This window comes from Ambystoma mexicanum, chromosome 7q, assembly GCF_040938575.1.
Source record: "Ambystoma mexicanum isolate Mex_15411 chromosome 7q, UKY_AmexF1_1, whole genome shotgun sequence".
Lineage (NCBI taxonomy): Eukaryota > Metazoa > Chordata > Amphibia > Caudata > Ambystomatidae > Ambystoma > Ambystoma mexicanum.
Window position 1 is genome coordinate 632,240,599 of NC_090941.1, and position 13,602 is coordinate 632,254,200.

Below are 13,602 nucleotides of genomic sequence, written 5' to 3' on the forward strand. Positions count from 1 at the left end.
TGCCAGGCCCTGTGCAGTCAACTTATGATTTTAACAGCTGCAAACAGTATGACCAATTTACTTCGGTCTGGCCATACTCTGTTCCCTTACATGCACCCACTAACGGCACCAGGAAAGCAGTGCTGGAAGAGTAGCGGCCTACGATATGAATAACAGGGACTGCACGATCCATTCTATAAACATGAATTCCCAAAATTAATTTTTGGTACCAATACTTTAATTTAAAATGCTGGTTTTAAAAACTCTGCACGTTTTCAAATGTGTGGCCATACAAAACGGACTATTCAGGAAAACTGTTTCACTCTTTTCTATGTATATGCTCACTAGGCTCAACTAGAAATGCAATGGAATACTCTGCTCTACACCAGAAGGCAGGCTAGATACCCGGTACACTCCAGCCTGGATCGTACTTGAAACCAATGACTCAGGGTAGTGAAATTCAGCAGGAACAAATCTCCATCCAAACTGTGGGCTCTCAGAGGACCCTCATATACCCATTAGTCCAGCTCTGATCTTTTTCTCCAGAAACCATTGCAATACTTCACGTTTGGCGGATTGGTTTTAAGATACCAAAGACTACACTTCCAGAATGCAAGAGATTGCAAGATGAAATCCCAGTGCTGTTAAGAGTGGCCAGCTGACGAGTCCTTCCCATAAACCTACCCAAACCTCCCACACGGGCTTCCTTTGGCCAGAGGCGAAGCCAGCTTCTAAATGTGGGGGCTGAATGACAAAATGTGAAAGTTGGTAGTGAGTGAGGTCATGAACCCATTGCACTGTCGAAACCCCACACCCTCCACCCCTCCCTCTGATCCCAGGAGGCTGCATAGCTATTACGCCTTCCTTTGACCCATAGGATGCATGGTTTTCACATCTTCCACCCCAATTCAGAGGCTGTTTAGCTTCACAATGCAGTGCTAATCACAGGAGCCATTGGCCATCTCCAAGCTGTGCCCAGCAGTTAACCCTTTGGTTTAGTCAAAGGGGGTATATTGACATTGCCTGGGCAGGCTTTCCTGTTTTGCACCTTTGCTATAGGCAGGTTAATTCTTTAAAGATAAGTACATACACAGAGCTCAGAGGTGAGAGGTGAGACATTTGACAGGCTCTTGCCCTCACAGCCTGCTCTGAGCTCACAGCAGAGTGCTGCCTTCTCCCTCAAAGTGGGAGGGTTTCAGCCCTCCCAAGCCAGGTACTGGTACCACCCACGCTTCTGATTTATTGTGGAGATTCATGAACTACCAGGGCGGCCTAGACTGAACATTTACCTCAAACTACCGCAAACGAATGCAACTGTGCAAAAGCCCAACTTCCTCACTCTTCTCCGGTGTAGGCTATGAGAGAAAGGCTCTTCCTAAAACAAAAATATCAAGCAATCGGAACAAAAGGTGAGGGGCAAAACATCTTAACCAGGTAGTAAAGAGCATTCTCGGAATCTACGCAGTCTCACAGAGTCCACACAGGCTCTCACCGGATTTCTCAGAGACCCACTTCAGTTCTGACAGATGGGCATGGAAAGGTTACATAAAATGGATGTAAACACAGACAACGGTCTGCTGCAAAAATATAGTTTTGAGCTATTTTGCCTACCACAATGCACTCCTCAGTGCAATGAACTGGAGGTGAACTGCTAGGGATGGCTACTTGGTCAGGAGGCACTGCGGCAGGTGTGGCTTGTTAGCTAAAAACGCCCATTCCATTCTCACGCTTCAGGTTAAAAAAAAACAACAAGCTTTTCATGTTTTTTAAACCCACCATAACATTGATGTTTTTTCCTAATGCCAAACAAGGGCAAACCCTGTAAAAGGCTGCTTTTTTTATTGTTAACCCCGAATTACAGCACATAACCATTCTGATCTTTAAGCAATTGCTTCTTCAAGGCATATTTTTATACTCCAGCCTTGCCAAGTTAATAGGCTTTACATTCGGAGTTTGCTTTAGCCCTTATAATGAACAAGTCTTAGACTTCATCTGGATGCTGTGTCACTGCTAACCAGCAAATGTCACGCTAGTGCAACCTTAACACATTTTGAACCAACCTCCTTGGGTTTCGGCATCAATGAAGGCGGGTTTACAGGTAGCACGCGCCTTGTACTGAGTCGCAACCATTATTCTGAAATCCAAGTAATGCCACTGTTGGTCACATAGAACCCAATGCCAAAGACTGCAAGGAAGGCCCATGACTTTGTTGGCTCTAGGCACGCTTTACTATGCGTCCTCTGTCAGATCATGCCATGCTGACGCGTGCCCATGCAATAACAGAAGACGCGACAAGGACACCACAAGAGCATCCTTTCATGAAAGCGTACTTTGTATGCGCGCGCGCACACAGACACGAGAGCTATTTAGTTGACATGCCACCAATAATGCAGCAGCAGTGAACAATAGCACTTTAGTTCTCTGGGGACAATGCTGAATATTTAATTCACATTTAAAGAGCTGGGATAACTAACAACACGTGAAACTGCCCACTCTGCGACAGTTACATGCCTTACAGCAAAGAGGTTGCTTTCACGAGGACCCCACACGTGCACATAAACCAAAGCAAGGCCTGAACTACTGAGTGAGCAGCCTCTAGATGATTTTTTCTTGCAGAATTGACACTAGAATTACAGTAGTATATGATACGCAACCAGTACAAGGATTAACATGTTTCAGCCTCACTCGCCACTTCGTTTACCTACCAAGACCCTTTAAGAAGCTGATTACGCTGGACCTTCCCCAGCAGGCTGTGGTTATATCCATGGAGTTTGAGGAAAGTACCTCAAGCAAAGCTAATGTCTTAGCACAGATGATCATCGTCGGCTTGCACCATTTTGAAGACGAAACCTTGCCGCCTCAGCCTGCTCCCGGAACCCGAGAATGGCAGCCATCGGAGTGTTGGGGAAGCCATAACAACGGGAACCGAGCGGTGTCCCAGCGCAGGAACACGCAGCATGCAGCCGCCCTCCGATCTCACTGAACGTGCCATAGGCAAGCCGTACGGACCGGGTCATTTTTAGCCCGAGCACACGATGACGACCTACAGCCAGCGGCCCTGCTGCAGAGCTAAATTTATCCCCGAGTACATGCAATACTGACAGATGAGCGAAGCCACTCAAAGCACTCGGGCAACATGACACTGGCCACCGCAGCGCGCCACACACAATCCACGCATACCAGAAAGCGGACCAGGAAACAGCAGCGTCCGCGCCTGCCCGCGCACCGAGGAGCGAGGACCAGTCCCACGCTGAGGCGGAAGGGAGAGTCCACACATGTGCACAACTAGAACGTGGGACATTTCTGAAACGCTGCATGCGGAAAAGCACATGGGCGGCTTGAACTCTTCATGTTAGCAACAGGAAAACCACCCAACCCAGAGGGAACCCACACAAAGCGCATCTGCCCGAGAAGCTATGCTTGCAACACGAAATGGACAGACCCCATTTAATAATGTAACGCCTACTAGTTCTGCTAATGGATTACCGAAACACTAACCTCGTAAATTGCTACTTAGAAATATATAAACATTTTCAGATTTTTGCTGAAAATGTCTAGTTTCTATTTTGATAGAAAACACACATACGACGTTTTTTACCAACTAATCGAACACCCTCACCCTGTGGATGGAGTCTCATGCACTGAGAGGGTGGCAGGGCTTTAATGTTTGCGTTCCCAGCTTGGTCAAATCAGTCACGGCGCTTACAGAGACCCTCAGAGTACAGCAGAACCATTAACGTTGGCTAGCTGCCTTGCCAGAGGCCTTGGATAAGAAACGTGCAGAGTGGATGCATAGATGGAGGTTGGGTATTCAGTGTCACGGGAACATGAGCTGGGGCTCATCAAGGGAGTGTAGTCCAATGGCGGGGGGGGTGGGAGGGGGGTTCACCTGCCGGCTCGTTAGGCCATGCCCCCTTGACGAGCCCCAGCTTCATGGGCTACAGGCATCTCTGCCAGGCAGCCCTTTGTCGAGATCAGCACCCTCTTCGCCTATGGGGAAGAGGGTGCTAATCGCTGTATTTATTATTACCTAAAGAGATGCCTGGCGGGGCAAGTGCCACACGTTTTCAGCCTTAATGGTGACGCTGCCCCTCGCCATCATCGCGGCATCTCTTAGTTAAGGGATCCCTGGCGAGGGGCAGCAGCTCCATTAAGGCTGATAACATGAGGCCGCTGGAAGCCAAGGCCTTTTTTCCTAAATCCTAATGCTCCCGCGAATGAGCAGGAGCTTCAGGGCTTTATAAACAAAAAAGCCTAGATTTTCAGAAGCCTCAACTTTTCTTCTATAATGGTAGCACCGCCCACAGGCACCTCTTGATTAAAGGGATACCTCGCAGGTGCCGGTGCCACAATTATGAAGAAAAGGATTATTTTTTCAGAAGCCTCAAGCTCTCGCACATAAGCAAGAGATTCAGGCTTTAGAAAAACAAACCTTGTCCTCTAGTGGCCGGGGTTGCTAAGTAACATTTTGTCAGCCCCGGCAGGGCCCCCGCCACAGAACAATATTTTTGAGCCTGTTGGGGCTCTGTGCTGGCTAGCCCTGGCCCACTTAAAGCTCTGGGCAGCACCAGCCCCTGGCTTGGGAGGGCTAAAGCCCACTTTGAAGAGGATGCAGGCAGAAAGAAGCACTCTGCCATGATGCTTAGCACGGGGTCCAATAGGAAAGGGATGCCACCCAAGTAACTGTCAAATTTCTCACCTCAGAGGGTGGAGTATTAACAATTAAGCAGTCATTAATGTGGTGTCAGCAACAGTACAGAGGCAGAGAACAAAAACCTGCCAAGGCAATATCAACATTCCCCCAATGATGAGGTCAAACGTTTATCTGCTGTGCTCAGCTTTTTGACGGCCCGCCAACGATTATCTTGTCTTTGTAAAATTAAATAGCCTCTATATTGGGGTAAACTACTGTACAATTCATCTTCTCGCATCTAGCCCAGCACCTCTCTATTTCTCAGACTGAACGTCGCTATGCTTCTACATTTCACACGCTTTCTGTTGCTCTTTGCAATGCACAGTGTCTGCAATAAAACCTCCTTTACCGCCAACGTCTTCCTTTCTCAGTCTCCTTCCCTTCACCTCATTACCCTTACTGAAACCCGGACCTCCGACTGTGACCCTTGCTGCCCTGCACAACCCTGCCTACACTTTTACTCACTCTCACTGCCCCACTGGCAGGGGTGGTGGTGTAGAACTGTATTCATCCCTCAAACTTCCCATCTTTGCTGTTCCACTATCTGCAGCGAATTCTCCCTCCCCTCATTGAAATGCACTCTCGACAATCACCACACCCCCTATGGCATCCATCCATATCTCTCTCTCTAATGGCCAACTGCTCTGGAAGATCAATTCTTCAGCCACATCCACCAACTAATTGACTCTTTCCCTCACAATCACCACCTCATTGTCATTGCTCACTTCAACCTCTCCTCTCTCTCTGCTGCTCCATCCACTGAAATTAACTCTTCTACTTAACCACCCCTCCTCTTCTGTCCACTCTGCCCACCCATTCAAATAGAAACTCCCCGTACCTTATTCTCATCTTCTCTCAACTCTCCACCTCTAATATCTCCACTGCTTCTTCTCCCTCCAACCATTATCGACTTTGCTTCAATCTCCACTCCTTCTTTCTCAATCTCCTCCATCTACAACCATTACCAAGCGCAGGATTCCCTCCTCCAAACTCGCTGACTACATCTCTGACCTACACCACTGACTATCCTCCCACGCTGAACTCACCTTTCCATCCACTGAGGAAGCCTTCAACAACTTTAACACTGCTCTTTATGATCCCTTCACCTCTCGCTACCCTCTTACTACACTCAATGTGGAAAAAGCTTCACACTTGGCAAATGTCCAGACACTCCTCTGATCTACAACTCTCTCCCACTGCTCTTCAAAACTTGTCAACTCTTGACTCTGTCAAACGCAACTTCTATCTCTCTCCCTTTGTCTCAATCCTAGGAGCTTCCAAAAATCGCAACTCAATTTTCTCACCTCCTAAACCCGCCTCCATCTCTTCTACTCTTTCAGCAAATTATCTTTCTCCCTACTTTGCTTCTAAAATGTCTACCATTCACAATACCCTCGCTACTTACCTTCTATCCCCTCCTCAATTTTCTCCTCCACTCCTGCCTTCCTCTCCCACTGTCTTCCTTTGCCCCCACCAATCGTGATATTTTCTTGCCCTACTCCTCAAGGCTAACCCTTCCTCTGCTCCCGACTCACTGTCCCCACACATTGTTAAGTACATAGCTCTCAGTGTTGCTCCACATCTTGCTTCCGTCTTGAATTCCTCTCTCGACAATGCCACTTTTCCCATATCCTATAAAACAGCTAATGTCATCCCTCTCCTTAATAAACCTGGTCTAGATCCTACCTGCCCCACCAACTTTCACACGTCTCCCCTCTTCTACCATGCTATTCCAAAATCGTAGAGTGATTAGTATTCGATTGACTCACTGAGTTCCTTGATACTCCCAACCTCGTGACCCTCTTCAATCTGACTTCCGAACTCTGCATTCTATTGATACAGCTCTGCTCAATGTCAGCAACTTCAGCTCTTCCACTTGTCATGCAAACCTTTCATCTATTCTTATTGACCTCTCTGCTGCCTTAGATATCGATCATTCTGACCTGCTCTCCACATTATCTCTCCTTGGCATCAGCGATCAGGACCCCCGCTTGTTTCGCTTCATAATGTAGAGGAGCAGATGGTTAAGCCATCCCTAGCTCCTGCCCCTCACCTCCATCATATTAGAACAGAAGGAGAAGAGCACTATGTGGGACACCAGGTATTGTCCCAATACCGCATCAAGTGTATGAGAGACAATATGTACTCTGACAACCGTATAGAATGTGCCCACATACGAAAAGGGTGGAAGGATGTCTGCACACACCATTGGACATTGAAGAGCTATACGTGAAATCGGACAAGGGCGGAGTGACGTCATGAAAGAAAGATACAAAGACGCACTGAAACGATATGCAAATACTTAAAGGATAAAGATGTAACTGGAAGTGATATGAGAAACATATAATTGAAGCCTAAGTAAACATATGCACCAAAGAAATAAGTGAGGAGAGATTAAGTGAATGTAAATACGCAGAAATGCACGGTAGCTGAGACATATAGAAGCTTTCTGCAGAAGAAAATACAGCATGGATAAGGCGTCCATGAGAAAAAGATGGGCTTCGGACTCGTGTTGAAACCAATCAAGCTACCTCAGAGTCAGATCAGGACTGCAGAGTCAGAAGATGCTGGAAAAACAACTGTGTGTGAGGAACACATAGGAGTCTCTTGACCTGGGATCAAGGATGCCACATCAAGGAATAATTTCAAGACACAAGGGGAGTCAAGAGGATAGGCCATGTACGTAAGACATATTTATCTTAGATTAAGGAAAGAAGAAAACACCTGCAAGTGCCAAGTATTGGTCAAAGATGCGAAAAGCATATGCAAAGTGGAGTGAGAAAGTCTCCAGAGGCTAAGAGAAGACCAAATCTATGTTTCCTTTCTTTCTTCTTTCATCTCCCCGGTCCTGGGAGCATCTACTACCATGGTGCTCCTGCAACCTTCCCTCCAGCCCGGACATAGTCTCCTTTGGCTCCTCGTGGGGTGAGGCCAGTGTGGCACCATATGCAGCTTGCATCGCCCCCTCAACCATCACGCTGATTTATTACATTTTTAAATAAATCGATACAAAGTATCCATCTGCTGCAACGTTGTTCCATCCGTGACATGCATTATGCTAAAGGATTTGTTATCCTTTCCCGCTGCCCGAGCCATTGCTTTCACCCTTGCAAGATGACCGCTCCTTTTGTGAACCTTGGGACACCCAGGGGCCTAGGCTAGCTCCCCTCCCTGTGGTTGGCTAGGCTGCTTGAGCCAATCACCTGAACCGAGAGGTGGGAGCCACCCCTTACAACAAAGGCCTGCAACACAGGCCCCTGTTTGCTCCCTGTCAGCTACCAGGCCAGGTCCGGGGGTCATCCCTGACCCCCCTCACACTCATGAAGGCTGCTAACCTAAGGTCAGTTCCCTCGCTGGATTCCACCGTTCCTCGTCGCCTCCATTGTGACTCTCATAAAAAAATGCGTATTTAGTTGTCCCCCCTTTGCTGTATGAATGTGCCTGCTTACCTTGAATAACCTTAACTAGAGGACCTTTTCCCCGGCAGATTTAGCACGCTGTGCCTCCCCTAACCTTTTCCTCATCCCTGGACCCTCCCACCTCCCTCTTCACTGCCTTCCCTTTCCTCCTAACACCCGCCCACCTTGGCTGTGTCCGTCCTGGCACCATAGCAACACTGGCATCACTCTGTGCCTTCCCTCTTCCATGTCATTCCACAGTTGCCATGCCTCCTCTGCTTCAGCTATCCCGCCCTGTCCAATGTCTGAGTCGGTTAGCCAGATTATGGAGGTACCATCACCGATATGTTACTAATGCTTGAATTAACTTTTTGGAATCAGGCTGGTTCACCCACCCTGAATCTCGACGTTCTCATGCTGGACTTTAGAATCATTCGTAATCATGGTGGCTCTGAATCATATTGTGCCCATCAACGACTTTTGAATCATGGTATGCACATGCTGGACTCTTGCATCCTAATGTGTTCATTATTTACTTTTGTATTTTGGCGGTGCTCACTCCATCCGTTTGCTCCTTCAAACCTTACTCACTGTTTTTCAGTCTTCTCTACCTCAACCTTGAATGTACCCTTTTCTCCTCTCCCCTGCCCTCACCCAAACTAATGCACTTAAATGTCTTCAGGCCTAATACGACAGTCACGGTTTGTTCCTCTCCTTCCCCTCCCACCCTCCGTCCCTCCCTCTTTTTCCCTCGCTTATTGTCAAATTCTCTTGCACCATCTGAAATGTCGTGAAGCCTAGTACGATAGTAAGTTACCCATTCTTAATGTCTCAAGGCCTTGAAAGAATGTTATTGTATTTTCCCCTGTTCCCTTCCCTGCCTTGAAGCGCTTTGAAACACGTGTATAGGCACTACACAAATAAACCATCATATCATATCGTAATGATACCCAGATTAATTGAATCAAATAGCATTAAATAAAAAGGTCAAAATGGACAAAATCATTGTCTCCTCACACGTGACACAGAAGTCAAAAACAGGGGGTATTCATTGCGCTCCCGATGAAAGTCCCAGAACAGAGAGCAGGCTGCAAGGTGAACTATAAAGAAGCAGCCTTGGCTTGGGGCCTGACTAATGAGAGATGATGGTAGAAGTCTGACGTTGCTCTTTGCACCCAAGTCATTTTGCTTACATGATGCTAAGAAGCCGAAAGTCCAAGGTTGGGAGAGAATGCCATCCAATCAGAGGGTCTATGTGGCAACATGCTATACAATGCTGCACACGCTGCTGTTATTCTGCTATAATCTGTATTATATGTATTTAGAGGTGGGTCAAGGCATGCCTACTAGATAAGGGGCATCCAGTGATATTACGAATACTTATATGATATATATAGGGTGGGTAGAGCACTAGAATTCGCAGATCACTACACTGATCTTATGAAAGTAAGTAGAACCTGGTGCCGGAGAGGGGGTTCTTAGAAGACAGTGCCCTTCTGTCTTGGCGTGGGATAGAGTGATTTTGGGTTGAAGAACCAATATGACCTGGGTGCTGGTTCATTGAAGTAAAGAATCTTTTTATGATTTTATACAGATTTTACAAAGAATTGGAGCAGTCTTATTGCTTTATATTTGTTAGTGATTTATTAATACACTCCGCCGACATATTTCGTCCCAACATGGGTCTTTTTCAAGGCTGCCGTGACAGAACAAGGTGGGATGCATATGCAGTTTGTGAAAATAATCACCCGAGTGGAGGTGATCAGCGCAGTGTTTTGGACAGTGAATTCATATAGTTTAGGTGAGAATAAGACATTGCTGCGTCATTCGTGAGATCGCAATAGGCACATTTACAGGCAAATATAAAGCAACAAGACTGCTCCAATTCTTTGTAAAACCTGTATACAATCATACAAAGATTCATTACTTTAATGAACCAGCGCCTGGGTGATACCAGTTCTTCAACCAAAATTCATTATATGATATATAGGTACATATTTTCCCCCCCTTTGTGTAATCACAATTGAAGTGGGAGTGCATGGACTACAGTTTGTCAGCTCAAATAAAGTAGGGCAATCTGGCGAACAACAAAGTAGCACTTTTCAATATTCTTTGAGTCAGTCCATTTATTTGGGTCTGAGATCATTTTTGGTAATTTCATCTAGTACAAGAGATGCTTCAAGGTGCTAGAGCACAATACCTTGCCCCCCCAGACACTGTTGTCCTGGAATAGCATTACTTCCCCACTTACTGTTGGTGTTCCCCAAGGCTCCGTCCTTGATACACTGCTCTTCACTGTTTATACTTCTGCAATTGGTGCCCTGATCTCCTCTTATGGCTTCTCCTACCAACTCTTCACTGACATCACTCATTTCACTCCTTATCTGACGAGCTGTTGTCAAAAATTTCAAACCGTCTCTCTGCCATAAGATATTGGATGGAGTCTCACTGACTCATGCTCAACTCCACCAAGACTAAAGTTCTCTACTTCCTAGTCAAACAGGCTATCTTCCGACTACCTTTCCTACTCGGCTTCCGCTCGTAACTTGGTGTCATCTTCGACCCATCACACAACTTATCGCTCTTCATCTCAAAATCTTCTACTGGAGGCCAGACGCAACCTCCTCAATATACGAACAATCTGTCTTCTTCCTTTCAATTCTGCTAAACAGCTAATCTCCCCCTTGGTCCTTTCTAGATCGGACGACTGTGCCAATCTCATCTATGGCCTTCCCAATTATGCTTTTTCACCTCTGGGTAAAGTCCTCAATTTAGCAGGCCGCACCATCTCTGCAACAAAGGGCCAAGTATAAACTCTTTCCTTCAAAACGATCCATGGACTCTCCCCACACTATCTATCTGCTCATCTCACTCCATACTCTCCTCCTCACTCTTTGTGATCATTCTCGACTAACCTCCTTGCCACCCCTCGAACACCCTGTGCTCCCTCTCGTTTCCGCTCTCTCTCTCTCTCTCCTCACTCCCCTACTGTGGAAGGCTCTTCCACTCCTTCTCCGTACAACTCCAAATCTACCACTATTTGAATCCAACCTCAAAGCCTTCCTTCTTTCTGAAGAAACGGTTTCCTAGCACTCTAGGCTACTGCATCAACCAGTTTTCCTCGTTCCCCACGGTTCACGGCAAACCTACAGCACTATTCTCCCCTCCATCCTCAATTTAACACTTTCTCCACTATCCAGTTCGTCTGTCTTTGTGTCCTGTCCTTGTCCCTGATTTATGTTTTCATCTTCCCCTGCAACATCTGGCTTTCAAGTCACATTCCCTCACCCCATTGTAAAGGACCCATGTCCTCTGCACTCTGTTATCAATGGTACATTTTGAATGCATTTTTGTACCATCAATGTTTTGCTTTCCCTGTGATTTTTTATAAATAAATATAAACTTAAATAATGGGCCCAAGGAAGGTGTAATAGCGATTCAGCTTCCTGAGAACAGAGGAAGGTGGCAGGAAGGAGAAAGGGTCGATAGCTGTCACGCCCCGATATATTTTGAACACACCTCACAAAACACACTCTCCCCTGAAGACCTGCCAGCAAGGATTGGGACAAGGTCAACGACGCAGAGTTTTGCCATCTCAACACTGGTTTCCATTCAATCGATGGCAGTTGCCATGGAGACGCGCTACGAGCATTCTACAGCGTCTCCGTTGCCGGCAACTAAAAGCTCCTCCTCAACGTGCTCGATCACGTGACGGTTGACGGAGTCATGTGATCACCAGTCAGCGTTTAAAAGGGACGCGCTGATTTCCTTCGACGCTTCACAGCTGATCCTGTTGGGCGTACTACGGATTTCGAACTAGTTGTGCTACTGGACCTCGGATTGAACTTTGGACTCTGATTTGGCTTTTCCCTATCGGTATAATTGTTTTGGAACTTTGCCTCTACTGGTTTTGACCATTTTTCTGTCCCTGGATTGCTGTCGGATTATCCCTTGTCATGAACTATGTTCTTGGACCACTCTGATTGATCTACGTTCCTGTCTTCCACGTCAGGTGGTGATTTAATCCATCCCGTCATCCTTGCTGGCTGCTTCTGACACATTTCCTTTATTAAGTCCTGACCAACTTCGCAGGGTAAGCCTTGTTCCAGATTTATCATAGTCACCTGCAAACTTGGGGTTCTTTGTTTTGACCTAATCACGTGTTTTCCTTACAGCGGTCATCAGGGGCACCTTCCGGCATCTACAGGCATTCCTTGTTGCGACTGACGAAGATCACCACCTGTGGCCTCAAAGATCGCTCGGTGCAGTAACTTTCCTATCTGCCCGAGTGGTACTTGGGGACAGAGGTCCCATCGGCTACACGACCAGCAAGTCTTGACAATAGCCCAAGAGTTTCATGGCCCCACTCACAACCAGCTCGCGAAGCCGTCGTCCAGCCCCACCAAAAATTTGATGCGGTCTCTGCCCCTGGTAATGGGCCTTCCAATGGCAACTGTCTAGCACTTGGTGGAAGCAGCGTGTCATGATGCAAGTGGAACTCCGGTACTCAAGACAAGACAGTACAGGTTTCCGAGTCCATGCAATGGCCATCGCCTGTTCAATTGTCAACAACAGCAGGTCGAGTGTTGCTAAGTTTTGAACCGGAGACAGATAAGTGACAGCTTTTAAATCAGGGTCACAAGAGATGTATATACTGTAGAGCTAACAGGAGGATGAGGTCTGACATGCCTTGGTCGGAAAATGTAAGGTCGCTTCTCTCCTTGTCACCCTCTCGATATGCGCCGTCTTTCTCCTCCTCTTGAACTGCTGTGCTGAGTTAGCTCCATGGACGTGCAGTTTGCCTTGCTCGTATTGTGCTCTTGTGCTCCACCTTTTACCCCTGTGGTGGAAGAGGAAGGGCCGTCCGGTGTGTGCGGTTATGGTCAATTGCCTGACTTTGCCTGATCCTGGTGTTGGGACATGTCTGGTAAATGCCTGAAGTGTTTGTCCGTCGTCCTTCATGGTATGTGAAAGTGTTCACATCAGAAAAGGGGTTGGGGGAGTGCTTGTGTATCCTACGTGGAAGGTTGGGGAAAAGTTGTCATAAGAAGGGAATACCACATCTCACCCATCGCTGCCCTGCTTCCGCTCCCCAAGGACCCCCATCTAGGTGATCCTCTCTCACTGGTCCACCCCCAGGAACTAGATCCAATAGCGATGGCCGTATCCTAGCCACCTGGATGACAGACACCCGGGGAGTAGTCAGGGATACACCTTCAGTATTTCTCACACCTCCCTTGATGGTGGGGCATCAGTAGCCTCTTACAGCTGGGTTTAGGAATTATCGCGCAAACCTCCAAACAGAAGAATGATTCTGATCTTAGCGAAGCCAGGAGGGTGTTCCAATGTTTTGCAGCCACCACTGGGAAGCTGCAGGCCCCTGCCTTTTGCAACTTGAATATGGGGATGGATAGCAGGTTCGAGTGGGCAGCCGGGTTGGTCTGTTGGATTGCGATTTAATGATTTTTCTCTATAGTTATTTGGGGGTCAGTATTGGACAGGCATTTGTGCATTAATGATAGAGATTTAAAC

The 13,602-nt window shown here is 47.1% G+C and overlaps 1 protein-coding gene across 7 annotated transcripts in view; it reads right to left on the bottom strand.

Moving 5' to 3' along the window:
- FRY (FRY microtubule binding protein) overlaps positions 1-13,602 on the bottom strand; it is a 1,191,674-nt gene that overhangs the window by 907,204 nt on the left and 270,868 nt on the right. The window contains exon 1 of one of the 7 annotated variants that reach the window (XM_069639763.1): positions 2,685-2,823. The exons of the other annotated variants lie outside the window; for them this stretch is intronic. Within the exon in view, the coding sequence (XP_069495864.1) occupies positions 2,685-2,799 (115 nt within the window). The 5' untranslated portion in view covers positions 2,800-2,823. Of the gene's footprint in view, positions 1-2,684; positions 2,824-13,602 lie in introns of those variants that run through there. 7 annotated transcript variants of the gene reach the window in all.